Source organism: Trichosurus vulpecula, chromosome 8 (assembly GCF_011100635.1).
Source record: "Trichosurus vulpecula isolate mTriVul1 chromosome 8, mTriVul1.pri, whole genome shotgun sequence".
NCBI classification, from domain to species: domain Eukaryota; kingdom Metazoa; phylum Chordata; class Mammalia; order Diprotodontia; family Phalangeridae; genus Trichosurus; species Trichosurus vulpecula.
Genome location: NC_050580.1, coordinates 99,844,050 through 99,856,300, shown reverse-complemented (window position 1 = coordinate 99,856,300; position 12,251 = coordinate 99,844,050). Strand labels below are relative to the sequence as shown.

The window sequence follows — 12,251 nt, the reverse complement described above, 5'->3', positions numbered from 1 at the left end:
GAAAAGTGACTTCCCTCTCTAGGCTTCATGTTCTTCATCTGTAAAAGGAGGAAGTTGGACTCAATTCTCTCAAGGCTCTTTTCCTGCTCTAACATTCTCCATCTCTTTCTTTGCCTCTTGTTTCTCAAACACCAATGGATTTGGCGGTTGTGTTTGTCTTAGGATCCTGTAGGGGGAAGACTTTAGTGTGGCTGGAGTCCATCCCTCCACCAAACAGTAGCCCTTTTGAGGGCAGTGACCAAAAGAATTAAAACAAAGTCCATCCACATTTAAGAATAAAGCACAAAACTTTATTCATTGACTTGTTCTGAGTACAACAGTGATGCAGATTATAGTGGCATAGGAGTGCAATATGTGCTGCTTGCAACAGGAAAAGAAGATCATTAATTGTACAGAACAGCAACCCAGAGAATGGCAGGCCGACTCTTCACTCTGCATACAAGCGTTGAGTACTCAGTGGGCAGACAGACAATTCACTTTCACAAGAGACACAACACACATTTCTTTCTTTTTTCTTTTCCTAAAGGAAGTCTTCCAAATACTTGTTTGAATATTTTTTGGAAGCAAGAAGAGGGGATAGGAAGAAAAATTCCTTTAATCTTTTTAAAAAAAGAAAACCAAAGTAGAAGTGATTTTAAGGGCTCTCATGCACAGATTTGTCAGCAACTCACAGAAATCACACACATTACTGGACATTTATGTTAAGAATAGCAAGCTTATTTTCATGGGTAGAACAATGTTTAAGTATATCCTCTTGTCTTACTTCCTGGAGTGAAATAAAAATTGTAATGATTAGAGGGATTGCAATCATTTTGAATGTCGGCTTTTAAAACAGATAACCATGGTTCACTAACAGTTCTGGGAGACACGTCAGGGAAGAATGCTGTCTAATGGTAACTATAATTCCCAAAGACCTGAAGTGTCTTAAAATAAGCATTTGAGTTGAATTTAGAACTGCACATATCAGTTATTTCAGAGAATGTTTCCACCTAAATCTGTTTGCCAAGTTTAATCATAAATCAAACTGGGACAGGTTAAAATCCAAACTACAGTAAGGAAAGACTCTTGGTTCTACCCATTGCCTCCTCGACAGCATCTGAAAAAGCAATGATTGCCTTTGTACCTTCTCCCCCTCAAATGATCTTTCACTGCAAGATATTCAGTAACTCTTATTGTGGGCAGAATTATTCTGACCAAAATAATTTTTCTCTGTATTAGAAATCATAAAAACTATTTTTATTACTATATTAGAAATGATTTTGTAAGGGGACACTGGCAGTTTCACAGCAGTAAGAAGCATCTGGTTCTTTAAAATAAAATGTCCATTTCCATAGAAAGAATTACATTGTGGCTTTTTTTTTTTAATATATGGGAAGAAACTGAGCAAAGGCAATATCCCGGCATCAAATACATAGGAAAAGCAATTGAGTACAGAGTAAACAAGCACTGATGAGAAAGAGTAGGTAATCTGTAAAACTGAATTTGCTCTAGACATAGTTCCCACAAAGGGCAGATAGGTTGGTGACATGAAACTCATTTTCCTTTCAGCATCCTTCTTGCTGATAAGGAAAATGTACAAAAGCATACAGCCTGGAAGAGTTGCCTGCCATTCTCCTATTTTAAATGATGCTAAGGTGTTGTCTCAAACAGATTTTAGAAAGATCTATCTAATCAAAAGTGACTTGAATTTTTCAAACTTGCAAAAGCTTAACTGTATCCAAGAGAAGCAATTCTTTAGAAAAAGTATTTGCTTCAAAGTGTCATGAAATAGGATTAAGGTTTTATAAACATTACCAGCCAATCTGCCATAAATTGCTGGTAAAGATAACCAACCTCACCAGCCTAAGGGGTGAGAGCAGTCACAAGAGAATGGCCACAACTTCTGTATCAGAAGTAAACCAATTTGAAGCATATAGTCTTCTGAGTGAAGGTGGCCAGGGAACATCAAGGACACAGAATTTCTTCTCACACTTTATTAATTTGCCAATTTCAGCACTGTTCCTTTGATGCTTTGAGGAAGAGGTGATTCAACAGAGCTCATAGCAGAAAAAATATTAAGAGCACTTCACAACTAGTCCCAAGCTAAAAAAAAACAATCAAATATATTGCTTCAGTCTTCCAATACTCTTCAAATCACTGTAATCTATTTTAAAGGACACCATTGGTAAGGAAGACTAAGTCTTACTTTGAACCTTCTTAAGTTCATTTAAAGGAACCATTCAATTTAGTTAGTGATTCACTCCTAAAGTACACACCTCACTTTGCATAATAGATGCATTCCTGAAAAGGTGTATATCAATTAGATGGTCAAAAATCTAAGAATATTTTGAAAACGAATCAAGGAAAGTTGACAATTAGATGCATCTAATGTCAAACCTTTTTTTGTAAAGTGAATATTTACCCCTAATTTACATATTACATAAATAGTTTCATAGACAATACTGGGTTTGCTTTTAATAGGGCCCAGCAGCATTCTATAGTGTGGCCTGGGTATCTTGAAGGTGTGCATGCTAGGCTGATTTTTTAAAGAAACTGACAAGTCCACATGTATTTGGCAGTTGCATAAACCAGACTGGCCCCTTCCCCATCCTATAGTGATTTTACTAGATTCCTAGATAATAAAATATGCATTTTATTATCATGAAGGTTTAGGTTTCTAAGTCTTTCACTCTCTAGGTCAAAGGGCAGCCGTGCCTATAGACGTCAGGCTATTGAGTTCTTTGGCAGGTAATTTTGGGGTGTGTGTGTGTGTGTGTGTGTGTGTGCGTGCTAGTGTTGGGAGGGAGGTTATGTGTGTCCTGCTCTGGTCAACATTATCAGTAGCAAGTGAATGAGATGGAAGATGATTTTTTAGGTCTGGATGTAGGATCTACCTAAAATAAAACACCATACAATGGCAGTATCATTCAAAAGAAAGAACACGAGGTCTCAGGTGACTTGGGTTCTTGTCTTAGTTCTTCCACTAAAAGTTGTGTGATATTGGACCAGCCATATAACCTTTCAATGAAAAGCCTGGATTAGATGTTATCTAAGGTCCTTTCCAGCTCTCTCATTTTATGATTCTATGACATCTTACCTACATAGCCCAAAGAATAAGATTTTTGGTAAAATTACTTAGCTATGCCTACAGTTTCCAGGCACCCTAATTTTCTTTTCTTCTTCTTTTTTTAAATGCATAATAACCTAGTTTGCAAGCACATTTTTAGGTTATAATGGATAAGATTATAAAGTTATTGAGAGCCACTATTTTTTTTCCCATTAGATGAAAAACAATTTGAGAGCCAAAGGATTAGAATTTTTACCCAAGCAGGTTTTCTCATTTCTTTTAGGGGCTAAACTTTGGAAATACATCCCTCCTACTAAAAGAAGCCTTGTAGAACTATGAAAGGGCACAAAACACTGGACAGCTTGCTTTGCTAGAGATCACAAGACATAAAAGTATGAAAAAGGATTTTGGCAAGGGTTGCAGCCATAGGAGAGTCCAGAGAGATGACAGGATAGCAATAGACACTCTCACCACAGTAGGAAATGAAGCATTGAATACTTCAAAGGACAAAAATGAAGGCAGAAGTGTTCATTAAAAAAAAAGTAACCCAGTATGACTAGCACAGGAGCAACTTGTTAAGTGATTTAGTAGGTCTAAGATACACATACATACATACATATATCGACACATATATGCAAGAACGGTCTTTGAACATTTACTCCACGGTTCTGAAGGTACAATAAAATTAGATGGCTTCAACTAGATTAGTAAATAAAAAAGACCACTCTGCATGGATTCTACTCCCTACTGTAGCACCTAATACATTTAAGTGTGTTGTACCCACATAGCATTTCCCCTTGTATCCTTACAGACAGTGCCCATTTGTAAAACAAATCTATTTGTTTCCACCATAGACTGCATGACAGATAACTAATATAGTTCCCAACAATAGTGTAGAGTAGAATCTCCAATCTCTTGCCAAAAATGGCACTCTTGTAGATCAACTCAAACACTTTCTCCTTTGGCCTCTATAGGGACCTTCAAAGTTATGTTTTGATTCCTGCACCAGTGGTTTCAGTGGAGCCCAGAGGCAATAAGCCAAGTCTGAATGGCTCTTGTTCAGTGTGAGGTGATATAGGATGATCAGCTAGTCTGACTGAGTTCTATTTAAGTTTCAAGGAGATTCCTGGATTCCCATTTTAGGAAACATACATACATACATATATATGTGTGTATATATGTGTGTGTGTGTGTGTGTGCGTGTATATATATATTTCCTGTTATAAGACTTTCATCATTAAGGGGGAATGGCTTGATCTGTCAAGTTACAAAGTTATCTTAATTCTTTGCTCTGTAGCCAGAATTTGGGTGTCACTCAAAGTAAGAGATGGGTAATATCAGTGCATCATTATATTGTGGCTTCCATGTGCCAACATAAGGTAAAAAGGCTCTATATCCCACCTCACTTTTCACCAGGGGACAGAAGAGGGGAGTAGAATAAATTCATTCTTCCACAGAAATGACTTGCCCCCTGTATATTTCATTGACATGTCCTTCAAAAACTAGAGCATTCATGCAGTAATGAGATTTTTGAAGCATATGATTCAAAAATTATGTTCAGTAATTTTTTAGGTCAAACCATGAGGTCAACAGTGTGAGGCACAAAAGAAAGCCAACTTCCTCTTTCTCATTTTCAACTTGAGTAAATTCAAAATTCTCTGCTCTGCACCTGCAAAGATGAAAGAGAAAAAATATATCCTTCCTTAGCCTATGGTTGAAATGACCTTCAGCTTGATATGATGTATAATGAATGTGTCTCATACTATATGGAAGATGGCAGGCTAGCACATTTGCATTGGCAGAACAACATGAAGTTTTATTTCCCATAACATAGTCTGCTTCCTGGGGAAACTTGGTGGCATGGGTTCCCAAAGAGCATGTAACCCAGGTAAATCTTAAGGAGAGCTTTCTCTCCTCTCTTTTTGCAAGCTGGGTTCAGGTTTGCTACTTGCCTTTGCTGGGTAGGTTAAGCTTAAGCCAAGTAATCTGAAGCAAAAAAAAAGTGGTGAGAGAGAAATACTGTTTACAAAAGCACAGAAGTTCACCAACCACATCCTAGCAAATGTGTGCAGCGGAGAGTGAGGAACACATTTAAAATCATTCCACTGGTAAGCAGCCCAATGGAGGAGTTTACTCAGGTGCCTGCCTCTTTGATTTCTACTACAGCTACAGAATGGGCAGTTTTAAGTGAGGCCAATTAAGAAACATTTGTGCAATATGACTAATGTTAGCATATGGATATGTTACACGTGTTTTTTTTCTTCTTAACCACAGTACTGTAATATGGATAATCATTTTTTGGAGTTATTATAACTACTTTTTTCCCCCATTCAGCATCTTAAGGGCACTTTCTGGCTTGACCAATACAATCTGTTGTATTTTTGGACAACAGAGGGAAACAAAATAAGAAAGTGGCTCAAATCATGTACAGAAGATAATGTAAAAAGGTCACACATGAAAACTACCATCAAGTTTTGGAACATATAAAGTTCCACCCCATTGCTTCTTGGCAAGTGTTGCTGTTGGTGGGCCAATGCTAGGATCACGGGTGCCTCAATCAGATTTTTCCCTTTTTGTTGTTGCTGTGGAGAAGTAGTTTGTAAGTTCTCCAATCAAACGTGGCTGTTGTATAATACTACATCCTATGCAGCATCCTCATTAACTTTTCAAATTGGTGGGCAGATGTGACTTAGAAGAGTTTTGCTTTTTTCTTCATGTCGTTGCGTCTCCATAGAGGTAACTTGTCAAACTCCTGTATTGACATTCCAAATATTTCTCGAAACACTTCAGGTGCCAAATGTCGCTGGACAAGATAGAAATGAACAACAGTCAGTTCTAGATGCTCATGTAAGAACACTAGGCTGCCAAACCCTCCTCTGTCACCAGAGTATTCCGGTGGCCTCGGTAATGTTGTTAGGGATGTATTTTAGTCCTTGATGCTGGCTCACACCATGTTTTCTTTAAGAGTCTGGTAATGCAGGGTGACTTTTGCCCCTACCTGTCCATTTAACATAAAAATAACTATCAAGGCCTTTGTGAAACTTATACTGATTCTGAGGTGCCAGTAGCCAGGTTCACTAAGCTGATAATAGGATGGCTTCGTTCTTTGATCTTGTGTATCTAGTGCTTAGTACAGCATATGGCACAGAGTAGGTATTTTATAATGCGTGTTGATCATCTGCTACCTCCAAAGGATAACAGTTCTAATTTACACAGGTGGCTGCCCTTAGGCAGAGAAAAGTTGCAAAACTTTTCTGCCAACATACATAGGTTTTCTTGATTGAAATCAGTCATTTAGAAAAATACAAAAAGCCGCCATGGGCATGTGTGCCCAAACAACACTTTAACATGGAATGTGGGGACTTCCGTAGTGTAAAGAGACATGCCCTAACATTCCCTGGGTGAAATCATTACCTTCCCTCCCACACCCTTTAATTCTGACCTCATCTTAATAACTGAGCTGCCACTACCACATATGACTACAATTGTATGTGAACTAAGATCTTAGCACCTCTCAAAAGAGGACATTATTTTTCTTTACTGGATCTGAATTTCAAAAGAGAATCATTCATTTTATAGAGATTTGTCTCTCAGCTACAGTCCCTTTTAATAACCGGGCCAAACTAACTCCTGAATAATTTCCGTTTTCTGAATAGACAGCCCATTCCATGGCACCAGGTTAGGTAGTAGTTGATAATAATAATAAAGAACTCATATTTCTATATAGCTTTAAAGGTTACAAAAAGCAGGGTGGTATAGTATAAAGAGAGTTGGCCTCAAAACCAGGATGACCTGGCTTCAAGTCTCTTCTTTCATACTTACTGGTTGTATGACCCTGGACAAGTCATTTAACCTCTGAGTGCTCTAGGCAACTCTGTAAAGGTATAGGTTTCATCCATATTTATCACAAGGGGTTTCCCCCCAGGGTGTGGAGTAGAGTGTGGGAGAGAAAAATACAAATTATTGATAATTTAAAAAATTAATAATTATTATAATAAAAATTGTTTCTGAGAAGGTCCTGACCTGAATTGGTAGAAAAAGATTTTTACCTGGGAGTTCCTTAACTTCAAGAAATCACAGATCCAGCCCCTATCCCTTTAAAGTGTGCAAAAAATTTCTTATACATTTCCTTAGTGCATCAGGCAGTAGGGTACAGGTTTTTACCTCCATCATATCATCCATCCTGTATAGTCTTCTCTAGAGGGTCACATTTTAGCTGTTTTGGTCTTTATGCTTTAGAATTATATTTATATCTTTACGCTTGTATCAGTAGTGACAGTCAGTGGGCTGTAGGAGGTCTAAAGAGCCCAAAGGCTGGCTGGCTTTTATAGCGCTATATACAGTAGTATATAGCTTCCAGGAGCATTCTCTGAGGGGTTTCAGTAGGCACTTGCCATGTAAATCTCTTACATGCAAATTGGAGTTTGCTTCCAAGTTAACTCAGAATTGCCTGTAAATTGTATGGTACTATTTTTTTTCTCTTTTGCTAAACAGATAAGAAGTTTTTTTGTTTTGTTTTGTTTTTTTTTTTTTTTAAAAAGAATGGGAACTGGGTGGGAGAGGAGAAGAAGGGTAGGAAGGAGAAAAAAAATAAAAGGGTAGTAGTTACAGGGAAACTTGTTCTTACCTCAAGCCTGGTTCTGTCTACATCTCTTAGTATTTTATTCCGCCCTCTGTTGGTCACCATGAGCATTTCATATGGGAAAATCTGTTAATAGTTGCATTAAGGAAAAAGTTTAATTTTTACTGCAAAAGGCTAGCCATCTGTTTTCCCTCCCCACTATCCAAACAGTATGCCTTTATTTTTAACCCAAGAAGTGTCCTTTTCTACTACTAGTGGTAACAAGATTTTTGGTTTGGTAATGAAATCCTTGTAGACGTAATCGATTTCACATGAATATCCTGGAATAGCCTTCCTCCTCATCCAAATTAGCTTTGGAAGTTTCGGAAATGGACCATGGAAGAGTTTGTATTTTCATAGGGTTTGTACAATTAAAGTTAAGTGACAAGGCTTAATGCTAATTAGCTCTATAGCTTTTAAAACCTCTGAATCAGTTAAAACATCTTAGATCCACTTTCCATTTCTCTCTTCAGTAAGAAGATGTGTTAGGTCAGACAAAGAAGCAGATAACTTGAAAAACTGAAAATGACTTTATTCTTTTGTGCAGGTCTGAGCCTTCATTTTCATTACACTATAACCTTAGAATATTTAGAATGGTTTGTGAACACCTGGTCACAACTCAACTCAGTGAATGAAGATCAAGGCAAAAGTCAACAGTGCAGAAAAAAAGAGTTAATATCTGAATCTGGAAATGCATAAAAGGGTAGGAGCAATGTCTCAGTTCTTGGCTTTTGCTTTTCATTTGGGGGTGGATTAACTTTGTGAATGAATCTTTTAGAAGGAGCAGATGATTTAGTCAATCAGCAAGCACTTAGGTGCTTGCTATGTGTCACGTATCGAATTATAAAGACTTCTAAGTGTGCCAATCCATAATGAACCATTCTACCACATTTATTGTGATTTCTATCTTCTTAAAAATAGCTCTGTTCTCCTGAACTAGGGTTGTGGTAGGAGGGGCTAAAAAACAAACCAACCAACCCTAAACAATTTTTTACCTACATCACCAGTTTTTGCCACTCTGGAAAATAATGTTTGTTTATGGGGAAACCTGTAACTACTCTTAGCTTTGCCTAAAAGAGGGTTCTCTCAAAGATGGAATTTCCTAGATATTGTTTCTCCTTGCTTTAGGCCAGGGATATGATGCTTGCCGTATTGGTATCTCAAGGTAATAGTAGCACCTGCTCTCTTAAGTCAGATCTCTCATTTTATCACACAGGGCCTTACATAAAAAGGACTATTTGATTCTGCCACTGGTGCAGGTGAAAGGGTCAGCCAATTATTTATCAAACAAATGTCGTCTCTTAGGCGGTAGCAATGTTAGCTTATAATACATAATCCAGCGGATTCCTCAGAAGCATCCGGCAAGTGCTTAAAATTGCTTACTAGGTAGAACCAAATCTGTAAATAGTGTGGTACTTTTTCACTGATGTATTTTGAAAATTCATGACACTTATTAAGTGACTATTATGTGTAGCATAGTGCTCGAAGATAAATAAGGCATGGCCCTTACTGCCAAGGGACTTAAAATCTAGGATAATATGATTTGGGGGTCGAGCCCATTCTTTAGGAAAGTGTGGTACAGAGTAGATTTCATGCATGGCAAAGAGTAAGAGGATTAGAATACTGGAATTTTCAAATTTTATTTTAAGGGTAAATCTGCCTTTCCCAGGCAGCCAAACTCTCACTGTCTCAAAGGAAAGTCTGTGACATCTACATTTACCTTTGGCTCCAACATGTTAGGCATGGACACTCCTCTGTCCATTCGCATTCCAGGTACATGGCCATCAGGGAGGGTCTACATCAGAAACAGAGACATAAGATACACAGAGTAGGAAACATATGCAAGGCATGGTGGAAATAGAAAAGAGTTTTACCTCTACAATTCCCTCTCTCACTCTTAAAATCTTACTGCCAGTTTGCACAAATGAAATCTCAGCTGCCATTAAAAAAAGTGACTATGGGTATGTCTCTTCCACTTTTCTGCTTATATGCCAACCGACAGTATCCCAAACATATTGTCTTTAATTAAAAGTATCTACTTTCAAGGAATAGAGTCTAATTCCCTTTATTAAAAATGTACTGACATGTTCTAAATTACCTCTAAGAGGAGCTAGAAACCATCTTGTGCTTCCATGAGAATCACACCCTTATCAACCTCCTGTCAATCAACAAACATTTATTAAGGCCTGCAGGGTATTAGACATGTGAATTCAGATCTCACATGGCCATAGATTTAGAGCTGAAATAGACATAGGAGGTCATTGAGTGTAACTCATTAGTTTTACAAATTAGGAAACTGAGGCTCAGAGTAGTTAAGTGACTTGCCTAAGGACATAGAGTGGGATTTTAACCAGATCCTCCTGACTCCAAGTCCAGTGCTCTATCCACTACATGACATTGCCCATCCACATAGAAACCCCAAAGAGCAGAATAGTAGGACTGGGAGGGACCTTGGAAAGCATCTCATCCAATCCCCTGATTTAAAAGAAGAAAAAACTGAGCCCCAGAAAAGGGGAGATGGCTTGCTCAAAGGCACATATGTAGCTAGCAGTAGAACTGGATAACTCTTCTATCTTGTATTCTACATAGTATAACAAACCATGCTACCAGCACAATACGAGGATGACTTGACCTATGATTCTGATGTTACATTTCCTTCCATTTTGTCTATTTGTGTTTCATCTCCATTTTAGAAGGTTTGGGCTCTGAGAATAAGCAGTGTCATGACAGCAAACTGCTCCTGGGTGGTATAATCCAAGAATTCTTTTGTGGGTTAAAGAATGAGCTATTTCTATGTTTATAGATAGATGTGAATGGAGAAAGGCTGGAAACTTAAAGGATAACAAGGGGTCACAGAATACAAAAAAAGGGAGCCCCTTCTGAACTTCTCTTTTGTTGGGACCTGGCAATGGAGGGGAGGCCCAGCGACTCCAGGCTCAGATGTCAAGTGTTATCACTAAAAGAAAAATAAAGGGGTGGAGTCATTGTGTGCACAGTTTAGCATTAGAGGGGGCTTTCCAAAGGAAGAGACACGTAAGCCTTACTTCATTTTGTCTCATACATGACTTATTACAAAGATACACTATAGCATTAGATAGAACTATCTTTTGCCAACACAGAGTGAAGATTAGTCTCCAATATGCAGATAAATAGAAAATAACATCTCATTAACAAAAACTATTCCATGAAGACCCATTTCACAATTGGATAGAATGGCTGGTGTATTTATGTTGTCACAGTGAAGGACAAAGCACTCTGTACCTGGAAATCTGGAAAAGAAAAGGAAATATCAGAATAAGAACATAAAGATATGAACTGATCAACAGAAAGAACACATTTCAATTGAAATTTCAACAAATCTGTTTTTATCACCTGATACTATTAGCATTTCTCTGGGATTTCTTCAGTATTAACTTCACTAGCTCACAGAGATACACATGTTATTACCATTATATGCTACCTAATTCTTGCTTTTATAATCTGTCATAAGTAGAAAACACCTCAATACGTGCACATGATGTGTATTATTTCAAAACCAAACTAAAGGAGGTAAGATAAAAAATGTACTCCTTATGCCCCAACTAAACCTAAATCAATGTTTATTTTTCTCTCAATCAACTTATTATATAAATAAATTTTGTTTTGTAATACATAAGACATACATGATTACAATATATGTATGTGTACAAAATAAATTTTGAACTTGTCCTATGATTTCATTCATATGAAAAACTCCTGATGAGAAATCTCCGTCTACCAATGTAGATGGCACTTGATCTGCAACTTATATTCTTAGAGAGGTGTGTGAGTCCCTAGGAAGTTCACAGACCAGTCCAGAGTCTCATGGTGTATGTCAGAAGTAAGACTTGAACCCAAGTCTTATTGACTCCAAGGCCAGCTCAGTATGTACTATGCCGTACTGCCTATTTATAGAACAAAAAAATTTCTCTATGATAGAGTTTTATATTCCAGCCACTATGTCCCATGGGAAAAAGCATGAATGACAGCTATTTACAGACACCAGAAAATACTGATATAGGAAGGCTTACCTCGAACCCCACCACTGACATCACCATAGCTATTGTATTGGGCAAAATCTGTAGAAACCGGCTGCAAAAGCGGGAAATGCATTTGTGAGACAATATGTCACGGTAACATTTCAGAGAAAGGGATGAAAATGGAGGGAAGGGATACTGAATTCAAAAGAATATCTCACAAACTAAGACCATCTTCATTTTTCTGTCTTAACTCTCCCAACACTCTGAAATCTTATTGATTGTAATAAGAGATCTAACTATGCTGTTAAGAGGCTTTGTAGATGAGCAGCTCTTGGTCACAAGGAAAAATACATTTTTCTACTCAGTTTCACAATTGGAACTGTTTAACATCTATGCTTTGTTCATGTCAGGAGAATGTAGCAACATGACTTTTTATTTCTTTGTTCAGTGTTCACTTCCTAATTATAAAAATATTTGCAAGACGAATGTTTGATCTCTTCTCTCTACGTAGAACTTCTTGTGGAAGTCACTTTCTTTTCTTTTCTCAGTAATGAGATTTCTCCAGGTCTTAGATTCAAAGTAGATA

General features: G+C 37.5%; 1 protein-coding gene across 27 annotated transcripts in view; it reads right to left on the bottom strand.

Annotated features, from left to right (window-relative positions):
- Positions 1–268: 268 nt before the first annotated feature.
- ABLIM1 (actin binding LIM protein 1) overlaps positions 269–12,251 on the bottom strand; it is a 399,591-nt gene continuing 387,608 nt past the window's right edge. For all 27 annotated transcript variants that reach the window (XM_036736806.1, XM_036736804.1, XM_036736807.1 and 24 more), the window contains 5 exons: positions 11,717–11,777; positions 10,929–10,936; positions 9,388–9,462; positions 7,674–7,754; positions 269–5,849 (listed from right to left, as the gene is read on the bottom strand). In XM_036736806.1, the coding sequence (XP_036592701.1) occupies positions 5,736–5,849; positions 7,674–7,754; positions 9,388–9,462; positions 10,929–10,936; positions 11,717–11,777 (339 nt within the window). In that variant the 3' untranslated portion in view covers positions 269–5,735. The remainder of the gene's footprint in view (positions 5,850–7,673; positions 7,755–9,387; positions 9,463–10,928; positions 10,937–11,716; positions 11,778–12,251) is intronic.